This window comes from Chelonoidis abingdonii, chromosome 14 (assembly GCF_003597395.2).
Source record: "Chelonoidis abingdonii isolate Lonesome George chromosome 14, CheloAbing_2.0, whole genome shotgun sequence".
Lineage (NCBI taxonomy): Eukaryota > Metazoa > Chordata > Testudines > Testudinidae > Chelonoidis > Chelonoidis abingdonii.
In genome coordinates, this window is record NC_133782.1 from 32,060,863 (window position 1) to 32,079,614 (window position 18,752).

At 43.8% G+C, this 18,752-nt stretch overlaps 1 protein-coding gene across 11 annotated transcripts in view; it reads left to right on the top strand.

Annotated features, from left to right (window-relative positions):
- The window catches only part of CPNE1 (copine 1), a 97,314-nt gene that overhangs the window by 31,003 nt on the left and 47,559 nt on the right, over nucleotides 1-18,752 (top strand). For 10 of the 11 annotated variants that reach the window (XM_032766555.2, XM_032766550.2, XM_032766556.2 and 7 more), the window contains 2 exons: nucleotides 16,128-16,256; nucleotides 17,491-17,670. In XM_032766555.2, coding sequence (XP_032622446.1) covers nucleotides 16,128-16,256; nucleotides 17,491-17,670 — 309 coding nt within the window. Of the gene's footprint in view, nucleotides 1-10,915; nucleotides 10,991-16,127; nucleotides 16,257-17,490; nucleotides 17,671-18,752 lie in introns of those variants that run through there. The other variant, XM_032766554.2, reaches the window with a different exon arrangement.

Sequence of the window (18,752 nt, forward strand, 5' to 3'; positions counted from 1 at the left end):
GTGTAAGTGGGACAGACTCTCCAGTTTGCTTCTACCCTTCCCTCCATGCCCCTCTTTACGGACCAATCTCACAAGAAATTCCTTATCCAGGAAGTCAATTACTCCTTCACTTGGGAGCCATAGAGGAGGTTCCATGTGATTTCAGAGGGAAGGGGTTTTATTCCCAGTATTTCTGAATTCCAAAAGGAAAGGGGTAAGGGGATCTTGGATCAATTTTAGACCTGCATCAACACAACAGATTTTTAAAGAAGATAAAGTTTTGCATGGTCACGCTAGCTTTTCTCATCGCTTCCCTGGATCTTGGGGACCGGTACGCTGACCTCAACTTGAAAGACGCTGAAGGAACAATAATCCACACCGTGTAGAGTCAAGCACAGGAATTTATTATGCACAGTGCTGGTGGGGTGTCACTTTGCTTATTAGGCTCAGAGACACTGCAAAACAATTAGTTACAGTAAATTATATATGGTGCTTATTGAGCGGAGGAACTTCCATGTAGCAATCAATCAAGCTCACAGGAAGTACCTGTGATTTCTGGTAAATCAAAATCTTTACCAGTTCACTATACTACTTTTTGACCTGTCAGCAACTTCCAGGGTCTTTACAAAGGTCATGGCAGTAGTAGCTGCACTCTTCTGAAAATCAGGAGTGCAGGTTTACCCTTACCTAGACAACTGGCTTATCAAGGGCCAGACCAAACAGCAAGTGCAGAGCAGTGTTGCCATGATCCATCTGGGACTGATAATCAAGACAGAAAAATATGTCCTCACCCCAGTTCAGAGGATAGAATTTATGGAGGCTGTACTGGACTCCTCCCAAGCCAATGCCTTTCTTCCAAGTCAGGTTTCAGGCAATTCAATTGTTATAGATTTGAAGGCTTGCCCAGTCACAATAGCACAAAACTGTTTGAGGGTTCTGGGTCACCTATGTGGTTCAGTACACCAGATTACAACTCAGAATTCTGCAGGACTGGCTGGCTTCAGTCGGACTCTAATGAGGTGAGGTCACTCTTACCACAGATTGGTGGGCAGATCCAGCTGGTGTATGTTCAGGTGTTCTGTTTGTGGATTACTTATTCTACCTGAATCACCAAGGTTTGATGGGTAGTGCCATCAAAGTACATCTAGCTGCTATTTGTGTTCCATCCTAAAGTGAACAATCACTCTATTTTCTCCAATGACATGTCCATAAGGTTGTTTAAGGTCTTAGTCAAATTATAATCTCAAGTGCCAGACTCTGTTCCCCTATGGGATCTAAACTTTGTATTGTCAAGACCTGCTTGCTACTGCTTTGGTCAATGAAGGTGGCATTTCTGGTGGGCATTCCATCAGCCAGAAAATAGGGGAGCTGAAGGCATTAATTTCAGAACCTCCCTATACGATCGGTTGTGGTTGTGTTTTTTTTGTTTTTTTTAAGGACAAGGTTTGCCTGCACTCTCATCCAAAGTTCCTCCCTAAGGTGGTTTCCTCTTTCACATCAACCAGGCAATTTATTTGCCTGTTTTCTGCCTGAAGCCATCTACAAAGAGAGGTTTTGCATACCTTGGATCAGAAGAGCCTTGACATTTTACCTGGATAGAACCAGACACTTTTTTAATCTTCCCAGTTGTTCATAGCAGTGGCTGACAGAGTAAGAAGTCAGTCTCCACCCAAATAATTTTTTTCTGGATTGCATCCTATATAAGCATGTTATGATTTGGCTAATGTTGCACTACCCAACAGAGTCACAGCTCATTCAACAAGGTCACAATTGACTTTGGCCTTTCTGGCACAAATTCCAATTGTAGACATTTGGAGAGTGGCAACCTGGACCTCAGTTCACATGTTCGCCACCCACTATGCTGTGCCTCAGAACTCCGGAAACGATGCTAGAGTGGGTCAAGTTGTTCTATAATCTTGATTGAAATAGACTCTGATCCCACCTCATGTTCTACAGCTAGTGAGTCACCAAGAGCGGAATCCATATGCACAATCACTTGAAGAGAAAAACAGTTCCTAACCTGTTCCGTAATGGCTGTTCTTTGAGATTTGTTGTATGTGTCCATTCCACGACACACCCTCCAACCCTTCTACATCAGAGTTCTGGCCAGAGAGGGGGGGTTAGGGGTGGCTCTATCCTTTAAACCTGCATGCAGTAGCACCAGCACCAGGGGAGCACGAATCCTCAGTGGGTACAACTGAGAGAAAAGGTTTCTGATGGCTGTGTGCTCAACACACAGACACCAGGAGTGGAATGGAAATGTGGTACACATCTCTAAGAACAACAGTTCTGGAGCAGGTTAGTAACTTTTCTTTTACTTTTGGGGAATGATCCAGCAATAATTCCAGTAGTGTACAACCTTTATGGCACCAAAAGCAGCATTGTAACTTATCAGAAGTCTGAGCGTTACATTTAGTTTGCATATATGTGCAATTTTTGAAGCACACTGATACTTTGAAGAGTTCAAGTGATCGAGGATCAGTGGGAATGTGTTTCTCCTTAACCAAAAGGTAACTTATTGATTACTTTATTTCTGAGATGGCTATGTACATTATGCTAATGAAATGTAGGCTTGAGTTTGCAAGGTAACTGAAGTATCTTGGTTTCTTACTAAATTAATGTGTACTTTAAAAAGAAAAGAGGAAAGCTACACAAAAAATGGAAAGCCCTTTTTAGTTTAAGTACATAAGGCTTGATGATCATCCTGGTATCACTGCATTCCTGCCTCTTCACCCATGGCCTGGAAGTTCAGAATGGAAGAATTGTAGAGACTAAAGCCTTTATTTCGTAGTACCTGCCCTTTTTAAAAGGTATCCGAGTGAAACTAAGTAGTCTTGCAGTATTTTAGTGTTTGACTAGTGCTGATGGTGAAGCACTGTGGTCTTGAGAGTATGCTGTCTGACTCCTTTGTCACAGGGCAGTTTTGAGGAAGTAAAAACAATGAAAACTGAAAGAGGGTTGTGTGGGACAAAAGGAAAAGATGTGCAAAACCACCATAAGTTTTTGAAAAAGGGTGAATGTGTTAGATGAAAGCATAGTGACAAATAAAATGCTGATCCATGAGGAACTAGAGGCCTTCAGGATTCCTTCACTGGCCTCTTAAGGATATTGAGAAGAAGCTTTATGGAAGAGAGAGAAAAGAACTGAAAGGATTGCTATATTGAGATATTGTATCAGTCCATTACTTATCATGGCAAAAGCTCAAGATACAAGTAATACAGTAACGTATACTGTACTGCAGGGGTCGGCAATCTTTCAGAAGTGGTGTGCCAAGTCTTTACTTATTAACTCTAATTTAAGGTTTCGCGTGCCAGTAATACATTGTAATGTTTTTAGAAGGTCTCTTTCTATAAGTCTATAATATATAACTAAACTATTGTGTTATGTAAAGTAAATAAGGTTTCAAAATGTTTAAGAAGCTTCATTTAAAATTAAATGAAAATGTAGAGCTTCCCAGATGGTGGCCAGGACCTGGGCAGTGTGAGTGCCACCGAAAATCAGCTTGTGTGCCACCTTCGGCACATGTGCCATAGGTTGCCTACCCCTGCTGTACTGTTTTACCAAGAAGAATGGGAGAGTAGATTCCAAAAACATATGGCTTAGGGAGGTAAAGCAAGGAAACCACACTGCTCCCCCAAAATGAACCCTATTATTAAAACAAGTGAAGACTTAAGAATTCTAGGACTTACTGTGGGCTACTCTAGAATTCTGAATGAAGTAGCAAAAGAGCAAGTAGGGTATCTAGCAGAAGTATATTTACACTTCTGTTTGGAGTGAATATACCTTCATCAGACCTTGAGCCCTCTATTCACATACAGGCAGCAGAAGTACAAGCTTCCTCAAACTACTCCAGCCATGTGCTTCTAATCTGACCCATATGGCCCTCCAGTCTCAATAGGACTGTGCAATCTTTGGTCTTCCTGCTGGAACTGATGATTAGGTTGCAAGTTATGATGATGATTTTCTGATAGACATGTTCAGGAACTAGACTGATATCATTTAACTTAATACAGTGCACTGAATAGCTATGAGATGTAGATGGATTTTGGTCACTGCCAAAATGAACGTAGCAGATGAGGAAACTAGCATGAGAGCTCCGTGATTTCGGGTGCGTAGCAGCAAATAAACGTGTTGAGCGTCAAGGTTTGTCAATTTAGATAAAAGTGTGGATGTTTATCTGAACCTATGAAGGAGTTACCCTTCCTCTAGTTGGTCCTCTTGTATGCGTCCTCCAGTGGCAATAAAATCTTTCCCCTTACTACTAAGATGCCAGTTGTTTCAGAAAGAATAGTCTTCAAGGGAAGACTCCTCTCTACTTTCCTCAGGAGCTGCTGGACTAGGTGTGAGGTCTTGCTGTCTCTCCACTAGACCCTGTTTACTTAACATTATATTTGGTACTCTACTTTTATTAGACCCAGAAGATGATGTTCTCATGGGAAAAGCCACTTACACTTTGAAAAGAGAGATCTCTTCTGCTTTGGAACTTCCCAGATAAACATGGTTCAACCTGAGATACTTTTTCAAGGCAAATCCTCACACCATAGCTAAAAGTGAGCAACAGCAGGGCCCGGTGGAGACTTTGGGTGCAGCCACATCCTATTATGATAACATTTTTAAGTGCCCATCACTGTGGCATCTGAGCTCACGTGGTTTAAATTAAGATATTGGTGATTTTAATGAGAAAGTAGGAGGATGAGGGATCACTTAGGAAGTAGGGCTGAGTTTCATTTTTTTTCTTTAAAGATTCAAATAAGTCTTCATTTTGTGAGATGGAGCAGTTCCATATTTGCTTGTCTGCTTTTATTACAATTTTGAAACACGCATGTATGTATTTGATTTCTACTGCGTGCAAACACAAATCAAGGAGTAATGGTTGTCTTCCTGCAAAGGATGCCTGTTATTGAAGCCTAAACAGAGATGGTTGTGTTTGCTGAGCAGCCCCTCCTTCTACTTCATTAGGCTGTACTTTGTCCTGTATCTCTGAGTGCACTTATGGGGCTGAAGGTGGAAATTACTCTTTCCGGTATTTCCTTTTTTGTGTGGCATTTTTACTGCTGGCAGTATGTAAAGTTTCAGAATCCTGGCTAAGAAGCATGGGCTAACTGATCTTTTTACCCTTCTCTCTTTCCTAATGATAGACGTTGTAGAAAGTTGTACTGAAGTGTCTGCTCTGGGGAATCGGAGTAAATGTATTAGGGCTGCAAAGAACTGAGATTAAATCTGTTCTATACTCTATATGCTGGGCTGGGGAGGAATGGTATATAGGTGGATTTAGAAAAAGGATCTTGAGTTCCGTTGTTAGCCTGACTTGAGAGAAACTGATTAGTTTGTCAGAGGTAATGGTAGACTTTTGAGGCTGTGTGCACAGCCCATTTGTGGTTGAATGTGACACGGAAGGTCAATAATAGCAATATGGGATAATAGCTTACTCACATATGGGAATTAAGCTAAAGTGTCTTATCAGCTTTTCCTAATGCTTCACTAAAATCTACTCTACATCAGTTTTTATACCCTCTCAACACTGTACGAGCTGAGTGCTGTACAGTACTGTATTAAGCAACACAACTAATATCCATAGATTCATAGACTCTAGGACTGGAAGGGACCTCGAGAGGTCATCGAGTCTAGTCCCCTGCCCTCATGGCAGGACCAAATACTGTCTAGACCATCCCTGATAGACATTTATCTAACCTACTTTTAAATATACTACCAAGAGAGAAAATCACAACCTCACTAGGCAAATGTAATATTCCGTGTTAACATACCCTGAATTAGGAACTTTTCCATAAACAATGTCATAACATAAATCTCCGTTGCTGCATTAAGCACAATGTTTGTTCATCATGGAAGAGCCAAGGTAACAAGTTTCTCCCTCCTAGATGAAGACCACTTTAAGATCCGAAAACTGACTAATCATAGTCCCATCTCAGATACTCTCTTATCCAAAAACTAACAAACCCAAGTTCTTTCAGCTAACCTTATGCAGGTCATTGTACACCAAAAGACCTTTAATCATTCTACTTGCTCATATCTCTGGACCTCTCACCAATTTACCTCCACACTTTCTAGAAATGCAGGATGCCCAGACGGACACAAATATTACCAGTATAAGAGGCACTACACCAGACGCAGAGTAGAAGGGAAAAGACTTCTCGTGTCTGTTTAACAAACACCTGTTTAAGACAATCCAAGTCAGTTATGCTTTTTTTTATAGACACCAGAACACTGTGCAATTCATATTTTAGCTTGTGCACTATTGACCCCTACCCTTTCATGCCATAACTCATCCTAGAACAGTCTCTTCCCATCACTGTATGTTGAAACTATTGTTCTTCCTAATGGAGCACTTCAATTTAGAGCATTAATATGAACTTAATCCCGGTTATACTATAAAGACATTCTCCAATTTGTCTAGATCAGTTGGAGAATTTGAAAACTGTCCTTAAAAGCAGATTGCAATACCCTCCATTTTGGGTAATACGTTCCGCAAAACATATAAAGCGTACTACTATGCCAACATCTAGTGTGATGAAGAATGTTGAACAAGAGACGTTCCAAAACGACCTCGGAACCACCACTTGTTATAAAAACCTTTCAGACAGAGATGGGAGTGACATTAATAACACACTCCTGAGATATGAGTTATAACAGCCATTAATCGCGCCACTTATAAGTAGCACCCATCATAAATGTATTTGCCATAGTATATAATTATAAGATATCATGACGAGAGACTGAAATCAAATCCTTACTAAAAGATCAGGTATACACATCAAAAACCGCTCCATTATCCACAAGGCTAAGATTTATCAAACCTAATTCAAAAGAAAGCTAATCAGATGGATGACACGAAGTATCTTTAACAAATCCATCCGCTATTCCCTTCACCAAATAACCAACCTTCAGTGTTATGCAGATGAATTTCTTTAATTATTGACTCATTAATCATTACCTGCACAAGAATTAAAGAACGGTCTGTAGTTTCCTGGTGTTTTATTATTTCCTTATTAAGATGGACCTAATATTTGACCCTTTTTTCCATCTTGGATCTCTCACCGTCCCACATAGCTTATTACAAAAGATAATAGCTAAGAAGCTTCAATAATATCCTCTATTAGCTCCTTGAGTATTCTAGGATGCATTTCATCAGGCCCTGGTGACTTGCAGGCATCTAACATTTCTAAGTGATTTTTAACTTGCTCTTTTTTTATTTTATCTTCTAAACCTACCCCCTTCCCATAAGCATTCATTATGTTAGACATTCCTTCAGACTTCTCAGTGAAGACCGAAACAAAGAAGTCATTAAGCATCTCTGCCATTTCTAAGTTTCCTGTTATTGTTTCTCCCTCCTCACTGAACAGTGGCTTACCCTGTCCTTGGTCTTCCTCTTGGTTCTAATGTATTGATAAAAAGTCTTCTTGTTTCCCTTTATTCTCATAGCTAGTTTTGAGCTCATTTTGTGCCTTTGTCTTTCTAATCTTGCTCCTGCATTCCCATGTTATTTACCTGTATTCATCCTTTGTAATCTGACCTAGTTTCCATTTTTTATATGGCTCCTTTTTATTTTGTAGGTCATGCAAGATCTCCATCACAAAATGGTTAAATGATCAGTCTTGAGTGACTGGCGAAATAACTGTATTAAATTATAAAACACACTTAAAAGGCAAATTAATTTTTTGTTAAAGAAAATGACTTGCTACAATGAGTTGAATAAGACGACTAATGATTAAATATCTGTAGCTTTATATGTGTACTGATTCAGTCCTCAGAAAGATTAAATAGGCCCTCCCCAATTCTGATAATGCTAAATAAACAAATATATATGACAGAGTTTATCCTTTTTATGTATATTGTTATAGCACTCGTTGTAGTAACCTCATTTACAAATACTGTACTTTTGGTTTACCACAGTTTCCAACAACTTTTTGCAACCTGTTAAGAATATATTTTATTAAATCTTAGTGACATTTACAATGCTCAGCTGAGTTACTGGCATGCATCTCTTTATAATTATTCTGGGTACAGAACATGAACAGAACAGCAATTGCAGATTTAAAAACTGATAATTTTACCACAGAAGTAAACTAGATTTTTGTTCCAAGACACAAGAAGTGCTATGTCACTCTTCCAAAACTGATCTCTGTCAGAGATAGTGATCACCTGCCAATGGTTATTCATCTCCCAGAGGATTACAGACAGAAGTCATTCCTTCAACATAATTCTAAGGCTTTTACTCTTCGGTGTGTGTCTCAGCCACTGGTTCTGCCTCACCCTCCACATGATTGCTTGGATAGACAAGTTTAGGTATTCCATGTCTTGGAATGACAAGAGGTTAAAGATAGCTTTCAGAGATTTTCCTGTAAGCCTTATTTATCTCATGGCATGTAACAAGGTAGTCAGACACCTTTTGCTCTGCCTTGGAAGCATATATACAGACCAAATAGCATCAAAGGACTCTGAAGAGAAACTGGCAGCTATTTTGTCCAGGGGATTCCCCAAAGTAGCTGTGAAGCCCAAGAAATCCATGCTATCCTCCATTCCTCATAAATGGGACTTTCATTCTTTTTGCAACAGGACAGATTTCTAGACCAAGCCTCCTTGATAACAGCAGAGAGATTTCTATTGCAAAAGCAAGTGGAATAATTTAGAAGATGGAAGAAAATCACCTTAGACAAGTAGGTCTAAGAACAGTTCACAAGGAACACTTGTATGAGCTGCTGAATATTAAAACAAATGTTCAAGCTTTGTCTACAGTGGAGAAACTGAATCATCACTGACACTTTTCAGCAGTGTTTCTCCCTGAAATAGCAAGAACAACTGCTTAAGTGCTGGTGTAGACGTAACTCCTCTCTGTCTACTTAAAAGTTCCCTAAGAAGGATGGCCTTGAGATTAAAGACCTGGAGTTGGAAGCAGTAGATCTAAGTAAGATTTCTGGCTCTGACACAGACTTCCTGTGTGAACTTGGGCAAGTCACCAACTTTTCTACTTCAGTTTCTCATCTGTAAAACAATAATACCTCACAGGAGTGTTGGACTCGTGTATTTTCTCATGCTCAGATAATGTAGTGATGAACACCACAGAAGAAGCTAAGAATAAATAAATTTAAATTAGAAATACCACAAGAGTGGCACACCTTGAATATACACAAAGGCACTGCAGGATATGTTTAGAGACCCATCACCCAAGAAAGAAGGACAAGAAAGCTTGAAAATCTTCTGAGTTGGACTGGAGCATAGTGAAGTTCCAATTTTGCTAAGGGTTTATTGGCTAATCTGTGTGAGGATTAATCACTTAACTGGCAGAAAGCTCTTATGCATCCTCCCTAAACACCTGCGTTCCCAGAACACCCATTAGCTTGATTCTCTCTGATTTGTCTGTCTGTCTCTGAGGGATTGGAAACACCTACACAATCTCTATCAAGCATTCTTAAAACTACAATACCCATTTGCTGAAGTGAAGAAGCAGGTTGACAAAGCCATAAGAATACCCAGAAGTCACCTACTCCAGGTCAGGCCCAACAAAGAAAGTAACTGAACGCCACTAGCCATCACCTTCAGCCCCCAACTAAAACCTCTCCAACACATCATCAAGGATCTACAGCCTATCCTGAAGGATGATCCCTCACTCTCACAGATCCTGGGAGACACGCCAGTCCTTGCTTACAGACAGCCCTGCAACCTGAACCAAAAACTCACCAGCAACCACACAACAAAAACACTAACCCAGGAACCTATCCTTGCAACAAAGCCCGTTGCCAACTCTGTCCACATATGTATTCAAGGGACACCATCATAGGACCTAATCACATCAACCACACCATCAAAGGCTTGTTCACCTGCACATCTACTACTGTGATATATGCCATCATGTGCCAGCAATGCCCCCTGTCATGTACATTGGCCAAACTTGACAGTCTCTATGCAAAAGAATAAATGGACATACATCAAATGTCAAGTATTATGACATTCAAAAAACTCCTAGTCGGAAAACACTTCAGCCTCCCTGGTTACTCAATTACAGACCTAAAAGTTGCAGTACTCCAACAAAAAAACTTAAACAGACTCCAACGAGAAACTGCAGACTTGGAATTAATTTGCAAATTGGATACCATTAAATTAGGCTTGAATAAAGACAGCGTGGATAAGTCATTACACAAAATTAACAGGATTTCCCTGTGCTAATCTTTCCCCTAAGGTTACTCACACCTTCTTGTCAACTGTGTGAAATGGGCCATCCTGATTATCATTAGGAAAGTTTTTTTTTTTTTTTCTCCTGCTGATACTAGCCCACCTTAATTGATTAGTTTCCTTTGCGTTGGTATGGCAACACCCATTTTTTCACATTCTCTGTGTGTATGTATATATCTTCCTATTGTATTTTGCACACCATGCATCTGATGAAGTGGGTTTTAGCCCACGAAAGCTTATGCCCAATTAAATGTTAGTCTCTAAGGGCCACATGTAGTCCTCCTTCTTTTTCCTCGAATTAGTGTTTATTTAAGTCAAACTGGTCAGTTAGCTCAGGCATGGAGCAAACAAATAGGCAGGGCTCACTCACTGTCACCAATGGAAGCTACAACCTTGGCGTTTTCCCCAGCTTCTGCTCTCAGTCTCGGCATACCCTGCCCACCCTTGCCAGTGTTCCTCTTCCCTGTTACCGGGATCTTTGCCCCCTCTTCAGCCGCTACCCCGACTGGGCCTCCCAATAGCCTGCCCCTTCCCGTCGCTATTGGGAGCCACCAGTGTCCCTCGCCGGGACTGGAGGGAGTTTTCTGCTGCAGGCAGAACAGACTCCGGAGTTCGTGGCCCTTCGCCGACCAGCTGCTGGGGTCCGGCTCCTGGGGCGATCCGAGCTGGGGAGCCTTCTCCGCCCCTGAGCTAGGCCGCCTGGAGCAGCGTCCCCGCCCCGGGGAGGAGCTGGGAGGGCAGACGCCAGAGCCGCGCTGGCCCGCCCAGACCCCACACCTTGGCCGCTGCTGCGCTGGGTGCGGATCGCGCGGGAAGAGCGGAGGTGGGTCGGGCCGGCCCGGGGCGCCCCACAGCGCGCGGGTGTTGGGGGCAGACGGCGGCGGGCCAAGTCTGCCTCCCCTGCTGTCCCGGGGAGAGCGGAGTGCGGGCTGTGCCCCTTGCGGGTGTCGGGCGGGGGCGGCCTCCCGGGGCTGGCCGCCATAGCTGGAGGTGGTTGCGGCTCCGTGTCTGTGTGCTGGGGCGCAGGAGGGGGTGAGAGGCAGCCAGCCTCCCTTCCTGCTCCGGGCTCTCCTCTTCGCCTCCCGGAGCGGCGCTGGCTGGGCCTGAGCATCACGCGAGCACTGGCCGCCTTACGTAACCCGGTTGTGTGCCCAGGGGTCCCGGAGCGCCGCGTTCATAGTTTGCAGAAGTGGATCTCATCGAGCCCGATGTTTGCCTAGTAGAGGCTGGTGTTAAATTTGTGTTAGTCTGCACGGAATTTTCCATCAGTTTATTTGTACTTCAGACCTCTCGTGCACCAGGAGGGCTCAGCCTCTGCCAACTGAGGCTTTGTTTTGCGATGTCACAAAAGGAGTACTTGGTAGGCTGGACAGTTGGCATAGGTCACCCTCGGACTGAAACAACAAAATACTGCAGGGAGAGCAAACTGGGAATTAGATAACTGATTATATTCTACAAAGGGTTCTCTAGCTCCTAAAAGAAAAATCTGGAACCCTATAAAATGCAATGTAAAACTGTGCACACATAGTCATGGATTGCCAGGTTAGCCTGCAACCCTGTTTTTACATCATAGCTATCAGTTCAATATTCCAAACAGTTTTGAGCAAGAATAAGACTCTGAAGACTTGTTGCAGGAGGACATAATCTTATTCACTGATTTGTAGAACCTTGAAAGACATACACGCAGGCACACACAATTTGATATATAAAGGGAAAAGATTAGCTTTGACGAAATTCAGCTTGTCCGGACACACACAGTTGAGAGCTCTTAGTAGCAGAGCAACATTAGAAAAAATGTAAACTCGGGGGTGGAAAAAGATTCTTAGACTATAAGCATCCATAGGTAGAGGATCGTCTTTCTCCTTTTTCTCAGGAGGAATGGGAATAAGCCTGGCATGTGAATTTACAATAAACAATCTCAGACAAGGGGATATTTGCTTTTAAGTTTATATTTGTTCCTGTACTTTAAACATTGTATTGTCTATAGATTTTCTTCATCAGTGACAGCATAAGAAATTTTAAAAAGATTGCTAGCAGAATTTTGGTTGTAAACTTAAGAGTAGCTGTGGCTCACTTTGTCTTTAGACTGTATTTACAAGACATGAAATTTTCAAATGTAAAAAAATCTGCTGGTGTTAATCCTAGCTAGCTAGCCATTGCATTCAATGTTTCTGTTTGTTTACAAAATAATGTTTTGTTGAATAAAATATTGAGACATTTCTGTTTTAGTGCTCATGGTGAAAATATATTTAGTAACCTGTAGTTTTACTTTGATAAAGTTGCTTTTATTTTCTTAGAGAATGCAGTTGTTGCAAGGTCTGTTACTGGACCCAAACCGAGGTGTCAATTAATACAAATTATATTTACTGTAATTTTTAAAGTAAGGGAACTCTTGTTCTGAAGTTTGTATATCAGAATATTCTGTTGCAATGCCACTCTGTTGGTCTGTTCACTGCCTTGTTAATTTTCATTCCTGCCAAATTAATAGATTAGAGAGACAAAGGAGGATGAGGTAATTTTTTTTTTTATTGGGCCATCTTCTGTTGGTGAGAGAGGCAAGCTTACATAGAGCTCTTTGGGTCTAGGAGAGGTACTCGGGCATGTCTACACTACAGAATTAAGTTGACTTAAGTTAGGTTGACATACAGCTTACCGCAGTAATTAAATTGGCTCTTTGTGTCCACACTACGCTCTTTCTGTCGGTGCGCATCCTCACCAGGAGTGCTTGTACCCATTTAAGTGGGACACTAGCAGCTGGAGCCCCAGAGCAGTGGGGTTCTGGGCGGTAACAAGCAATGTAAGTAACACACTGTCTGTGCATCACCCTAACTACATCGACTGAAGCGCTACACTGCTCACAGAGGTGGAGTTAAGTCAGTATGGTGGGTGACTTACATCGGCGGAAGGGACATTTTAATGTAGATGCTTGCACAGTTTGGTCGCTTACGTGTAGTGTAGACGAGGCCTCAGTGTCGCATCTAAATGAAAGGATGGAACAGAAAAGGAGTTAACACGTTGCAAGAAACAATTTATGTGAAGTGTGCAATTAACATCTCTAGAGTCATAGGACAAAGGAGAGTTAGTGAGTTACAGATAGTTTTACAGAGCCATAAATCCAATGTCTTTAGTTCATAGTTTTTGGTGTCGAGCTGAGTTATGAATACAAGTTCAGCTTTTTGAAGGTGTTGTGGAGGTTTCCTTTGAGGCTAAGGACTGAGAGATCAGGTCTGGAGTGATTTATGAAAAATGCTCACACTTGGGCGATATAGTGTTTGTCTCATCATTTTTCTGTGTGAATTCACTTGAGAGCATAGTGACTCTCTCATTTCACTCACATGGTGGTTGTTGGGGCATTTAGTGTACTGGATGAGGTACACCACTGACAAAATGGGAATTTTTTTAATGTTTTGTATGACTGTGGTGCCTCAGTTTCCTTTGTGTGTTGCACAAGCATCTAGATAGTGGGACAATGGTGTGTGATCATTGCAGAGACCCCTAGAGATCAGGTGTGACTGCACTCTAACTGCCTGGGCCCAGACAATGTCCAGACAGTCTGTATCCTAGCAACTGATGGCCGGGGCTGATCCTCTGCAAGAAACCAGCCGATTGCAACACATGGGAAAACAGAGAGGTGAAGGCCAGGTGACTAGTTTGCTGGGAAAGAGACAAAGGATAGAGATGGGGCAACTGGGCATGCCTGAGGCACTGCTAGATGCTGATCAGTCTCCTGGTTGGGACTCGGGGTAGGAGGAGCCTAGGGGTCTCGGTCTCCCCAAGATGGACGTTGCTGAATCTTTCTGCTTTCTGTGCTAACAATATCTGTTCTACGCTGTATTCCAGACAACACTGGTTTGCAACACTGGCTGAAAGTCTCTGCTGACTGCGGAAGTTGAAGGTGCATGGCCTCTTTGGAGGCATGTAAGGCTTCTCCTGGTGTCCTGTTGAGGTGAGCTCACTGCGAGGAGCTCACAGCATCAGGTCAGACCCAGAAGGCGCTGAAGCAGAGGAGGCTTGCCCTAGTGAGTGTGTGCCCTGAGGCGTTGTCTCACTACAAGAGGGTCCTGTCTGAATGTCATTCAGAATTAGGGTTGCCAGGCATCCGATTTTCGACCAGAACGCCCAGTGGAAAAGAGACCTTGGCAGCTCCGGTCAGAACTGCTGACTTGGCCGTTAAAAATCTAGTCAGCGGTACACAGGGCTAAGGCAGGCTCCCTGCTTGCCTTGGCTCTGTGCACTCCCTAGAAGCGGCTGGCATGTGCGGCCCTGAGACACAAAAGCAATCAGGGAAGCTCTGTGTAGCGCTGGCTCTGCAGCTCCTATTGGCCGGGAAACGCAGCTAATTGGAGCTCCGAGGGTGGCACTTGCAGGCACAGGCAGCATGCACCGTGCAGAGCCACCTGATCGCCCCTATGTCTAGGAGTCGGACATGCCGGCCGCTTTCAGGAGCACCCCGGAGCCAGGTCAGGCAGGGAGCCTGCCTTAGCCCCGCTACCCCACCCACCCAGAGCAACCTGAGATAAGCGCCACCCAGCTGCCGTCTGTACCTCAACCCCTTGCCCTACGTCAGAACCCCCTCCCGCACCTAAACTTCTTCCCAGACCCCAGTCCCGCACCCCAACTCTCTACCCCAGTCCTGACCCCCCTTCCAGAGCCCGCACCCAATCCCCTATGCTAACCCCCTCCTGTACCCCTACCCCAGCCTCCTCCTGCAGCGAGATTCGCTCCCAGAGCTCGCACCCCCTCCTGCACTCCAACCCACTGCCCCAGCCCTGAGCCTCCTCCCACACTCCAAACCCTTGGGTCCCAGCCCAGAGCCCCATCCTGCACCCCAAATGCCTCACCCCCAGCCAGAACTGTCACCCCCTGCCCCAATCTGGAGCCTCCTCCCACACCCTGAACCCCTCATTTCTGGCCCTACCCCGGAGCCCGCACTCCCACTGGAGCCCTCACTCCTGCCCCAGCCCAGTGAAAGTGAGTGAGGGTGGGGGAGAGCAAGCGACAGAGGGATGGGGGCTGGAGTGAGTGTGGATGAGACCTCAGAGAAGGGGAGGGGCAGAAGTGGGGCCTCAGGGCAGAAGGTGGGGCAAGTGTGTTTGGTTTTGTTTAATTAGAAAGTTGGCAACCCTGTTCAGAGTGGTTTCAGAGCACTGAATCTGTGTACCCATGGCAGTGTTGATAGGCATGTGTAGAACCCACGAATGTTGAAAGGTGGGTTGTGTGGGGTATTGATCATTGTAGCAGTGGAGATATGTCTGGAGGTTTTGTATCTGTTCGGGCAGTGGTGCCTCTTTGAGTTGGGGTGCCCTGCTCTGTGGGGAGCTTGCTTCTTATGATGAGCTTGCTGAAGTTGTGGGTTTATTTGAAGGCCAGAAGAGGGAGATGAGGAAAGATTTCTGTCAGGATGTGATCCCCATTGAGTATGGATTGTAACTGTATGATGATACCCTGTATAGGTTTCGCTGTGGGGTCGTAGATGAGAACTAGGGATGTGCAATGAGGGAGTTCAGGCAGATTCTCTCGGGGTATTTGGGTGGTCTGTTCCATGATGCGATTTACTTCTCTGGTGGAGTGCCATTATGTGCTAAAGGAAGTTTTAGGTGTGTTAAAGTGTGTATCCCGGACTTTGTAAATTAATCTTTCTAAATGACTGTGTATTTCATGCCTTGTGTACAGTTTTCAAGAATGAAATGGAATCCTTGTTTTACAAGTACCCAGAATATAAACACTGGAATTGAGAATCAGCTTGTGAGCTTTGTCCCCTTCTAAAATCATAAGAGAAATTATTGGGAGATGCTCCCAAGCAACCTCTAGTTGAGGTGTATTTATCCTAACTTAAGTTCTGTTTGCTGTGCTGTGTGGCTTGCTATGTGTCACTGTTAGAATGTGAGGGATGTGGTTTTATTGATAAGTACTTTATCAACACTTACATTTATTCCTTTTCTGAACTCTTTTTTCTGCAGATGGCTCAGTGTGTGACTAAGGTGGAATTGTCCATATCCTGTGAGAATCTCATTGACAAAGATGTTGGTTCAAAATCTGACCCTCTGTGTGTCTTACTCCAAAATGTGGGAGGTGATCAATGGGCAGAGGTAAAAAGTAGCCTATAATCTCCAGTTTTGCATTATCATACAGAAATATTATTTTCAGAACATGACCTAACTGTAAATATTTCCACTTGTTGTTCTTCCTAATAATTGTGTAATTTGCTTAATTAAATCCTGCAAATATTTACAAATTAATATTTGGTCAAAAATGTGACTTTTAAAGTTCATGTCTCTCAAGTGTGATGGAGTAAGAATCGTTTGCTTATTAGCTTGGAGAAACAACAGGAATGTTTGTTTTTCTGTTAGGATGTGCCATGTGCTGCTGCTTTTCCCCTGTGAGGTGGGCAATCAGTACATAGTACAGCGTTCTCAAATGCGGCCACCAGGGGCTTTTTTTGGGGCCACAGCCTCCTGGGCTGTGATGGGGGAGGGAAGAGGGAGCAGCGGCCCCTCCCTCTCCCTGGTGCTCCTAGATGTACAACTTTGGTGTTTGGTTGCTGGGGCTTCCAGCAGGGGTTGAGCCCTGTCCCCCTCTGGAGACAGCTGAGGCACAATGCTGGAGGAGCAGGCAACCAGTGAGTTCCCCACCTTTCCAGGGGTGCTGGGGCTCAGGCTTTTAGCTTCAGCCTGAAGGGTGGCGGGGGAGGCAGGCTCTGGCTTCAGGCTCCGGCCACGTGGCTTTGGGTTCCGTCCCCCGTGGGGCTTCAGGCTCCAGCCCCCGGCTGCCAAACCACCATTCCCATTGTCCCTGACCCTTGCTGCCTCCCCTGATTCCCTTATCCAGGGCTTAATTTGTTCCCCGGCTTGTGGGGCTGAGTAAATCTACTGTGAAAAGTGATACTTTTATGTTTGTTAATATCACTTTTCGTAGCGGACTTATCAGTTAACAATAAATTACAGTGAGATGGCTGTGCATATTTATTTGTTTTCCTAAAGTTAATTAAATATTTTAGGAAAAAGTGTGATCAAGAGTTGGTGGCTGCACTCTGAGGCCATAGTATGTCAGTGGCTTTTTTCCTCAAATTTCAGATTATATCTAAGCCAGATTTAATGGCCATTTATTATATAGTTTCTTTATTAACATGTGGGGACTACAAAGTTGCAGAGCTGTCAGCAGGCTCTGTGGCAGTGGCTAGATTTAGCAGTCTAGACCCTCAGCGATGGTGCATATAAAGGCCAGTGAAGAAGCATTTGGGGGTGAGGGTTATGAAGAGATTTGTGGGAAGTGTGGTTAATATGTTTATATATAGTGATCATCTCCATCTCTTTCTTTGCATAGTTGGATCGAACTGAAAAGATAAAGAACTGCCAGAAGCCTGAATTCTCCAAGAAGCTACTCATTGATTATTACTTTGAGAAAGTGCAGAAACTGAAGTTTGGCGTATATGATATCGATAACAAGTCCTATGACTTAAATGATGATGATTACCTTGGAGGGGTTGAGTGTACACTGGGACAGGTACTTGCAGAAATTTCATCTCTAATGTTCTGCAGAGTCGTGATAAATGTAGGTTTAAATCTGAAAACAGGAGAAACTTAGGTGTCAGAAGCTTTGACATACTTGAAGTGAAAGAATTCAATCCTTTCAACTGATCTTATATAGGCCATGTCTACATAATGGGTGCTGTAGTGGCACAGCTACAGCACTGTAGCGATGCTGCTGTAGCATAGTAGTGTAGACGTTTCCAACAGTAACAAAAGGGGGGTTTCTGTTGCTGTAGGTAATCCACCTAGCAGCAGTAGCTAGGTGTCTACCTTCTGTCCACCTAACTGCATCTACACCAGGCCTTAGGTCAGCATAGCTAAGTCATTCCAGGGTGTGCATTTTTTAGCCGTAGCTATGTCAACTTAATTAAAAGTAGGGCAGGCCTTAGAAAAAGAGCGTGTGTCACTAGCTTAAGTCTGAAGTGGCTCGGAGTCCTAAAACCTTGAAGGGCATGGTGACCAGAAATAATCAGTTCTTCTTTGAGTGCTTGCTCGTTTCAATTCCAATTAGGTATGTGTGCACAGTCTTTGGAAGTATCAGAGGGGTACCCGTGTTAGTCTGGATTTGTAAAAGCAGCAAAGAGTCCTGTGGCACCTTATAGACTAACAGATGTGTTGGAGCATGAGCTTTTGTGGGTGAATACCCACTTCGTTGGATGCATGTCATTGGCCCGGCCAGGGGGTCTCTCCTTGGTAGCCCTTGCTGTACCTGGCCGAACTGTGGTTAGCCCGGCCCTGGCTCGGGGCGGGGGCAACACCACTAAGTCTGGGTTTGGGCCCTCAGTCTTTGGAAGGATTTTCCCTAGCGGCACCCATCAGGTTGGCTGTGGAGCACCCTGGAGTGGAGCCTTCATGGCAGTGAATATAGGTCCCTGCCGACCTGCTGCATCTTCAGTTCCTTCTTATTGCCAGTGAGGGTCATTAGAACTGCAGCTGCTTTCTTTCACAAGTGCTTCCCTTAGTCTTCATAGTTTCACAGTTTTCATAGCCTCTTCTGTAGTTGTAGTTATAACTATAACTAGTTAGTGGTAGTAGGAGTGGGGGTTTCTCCCCCCC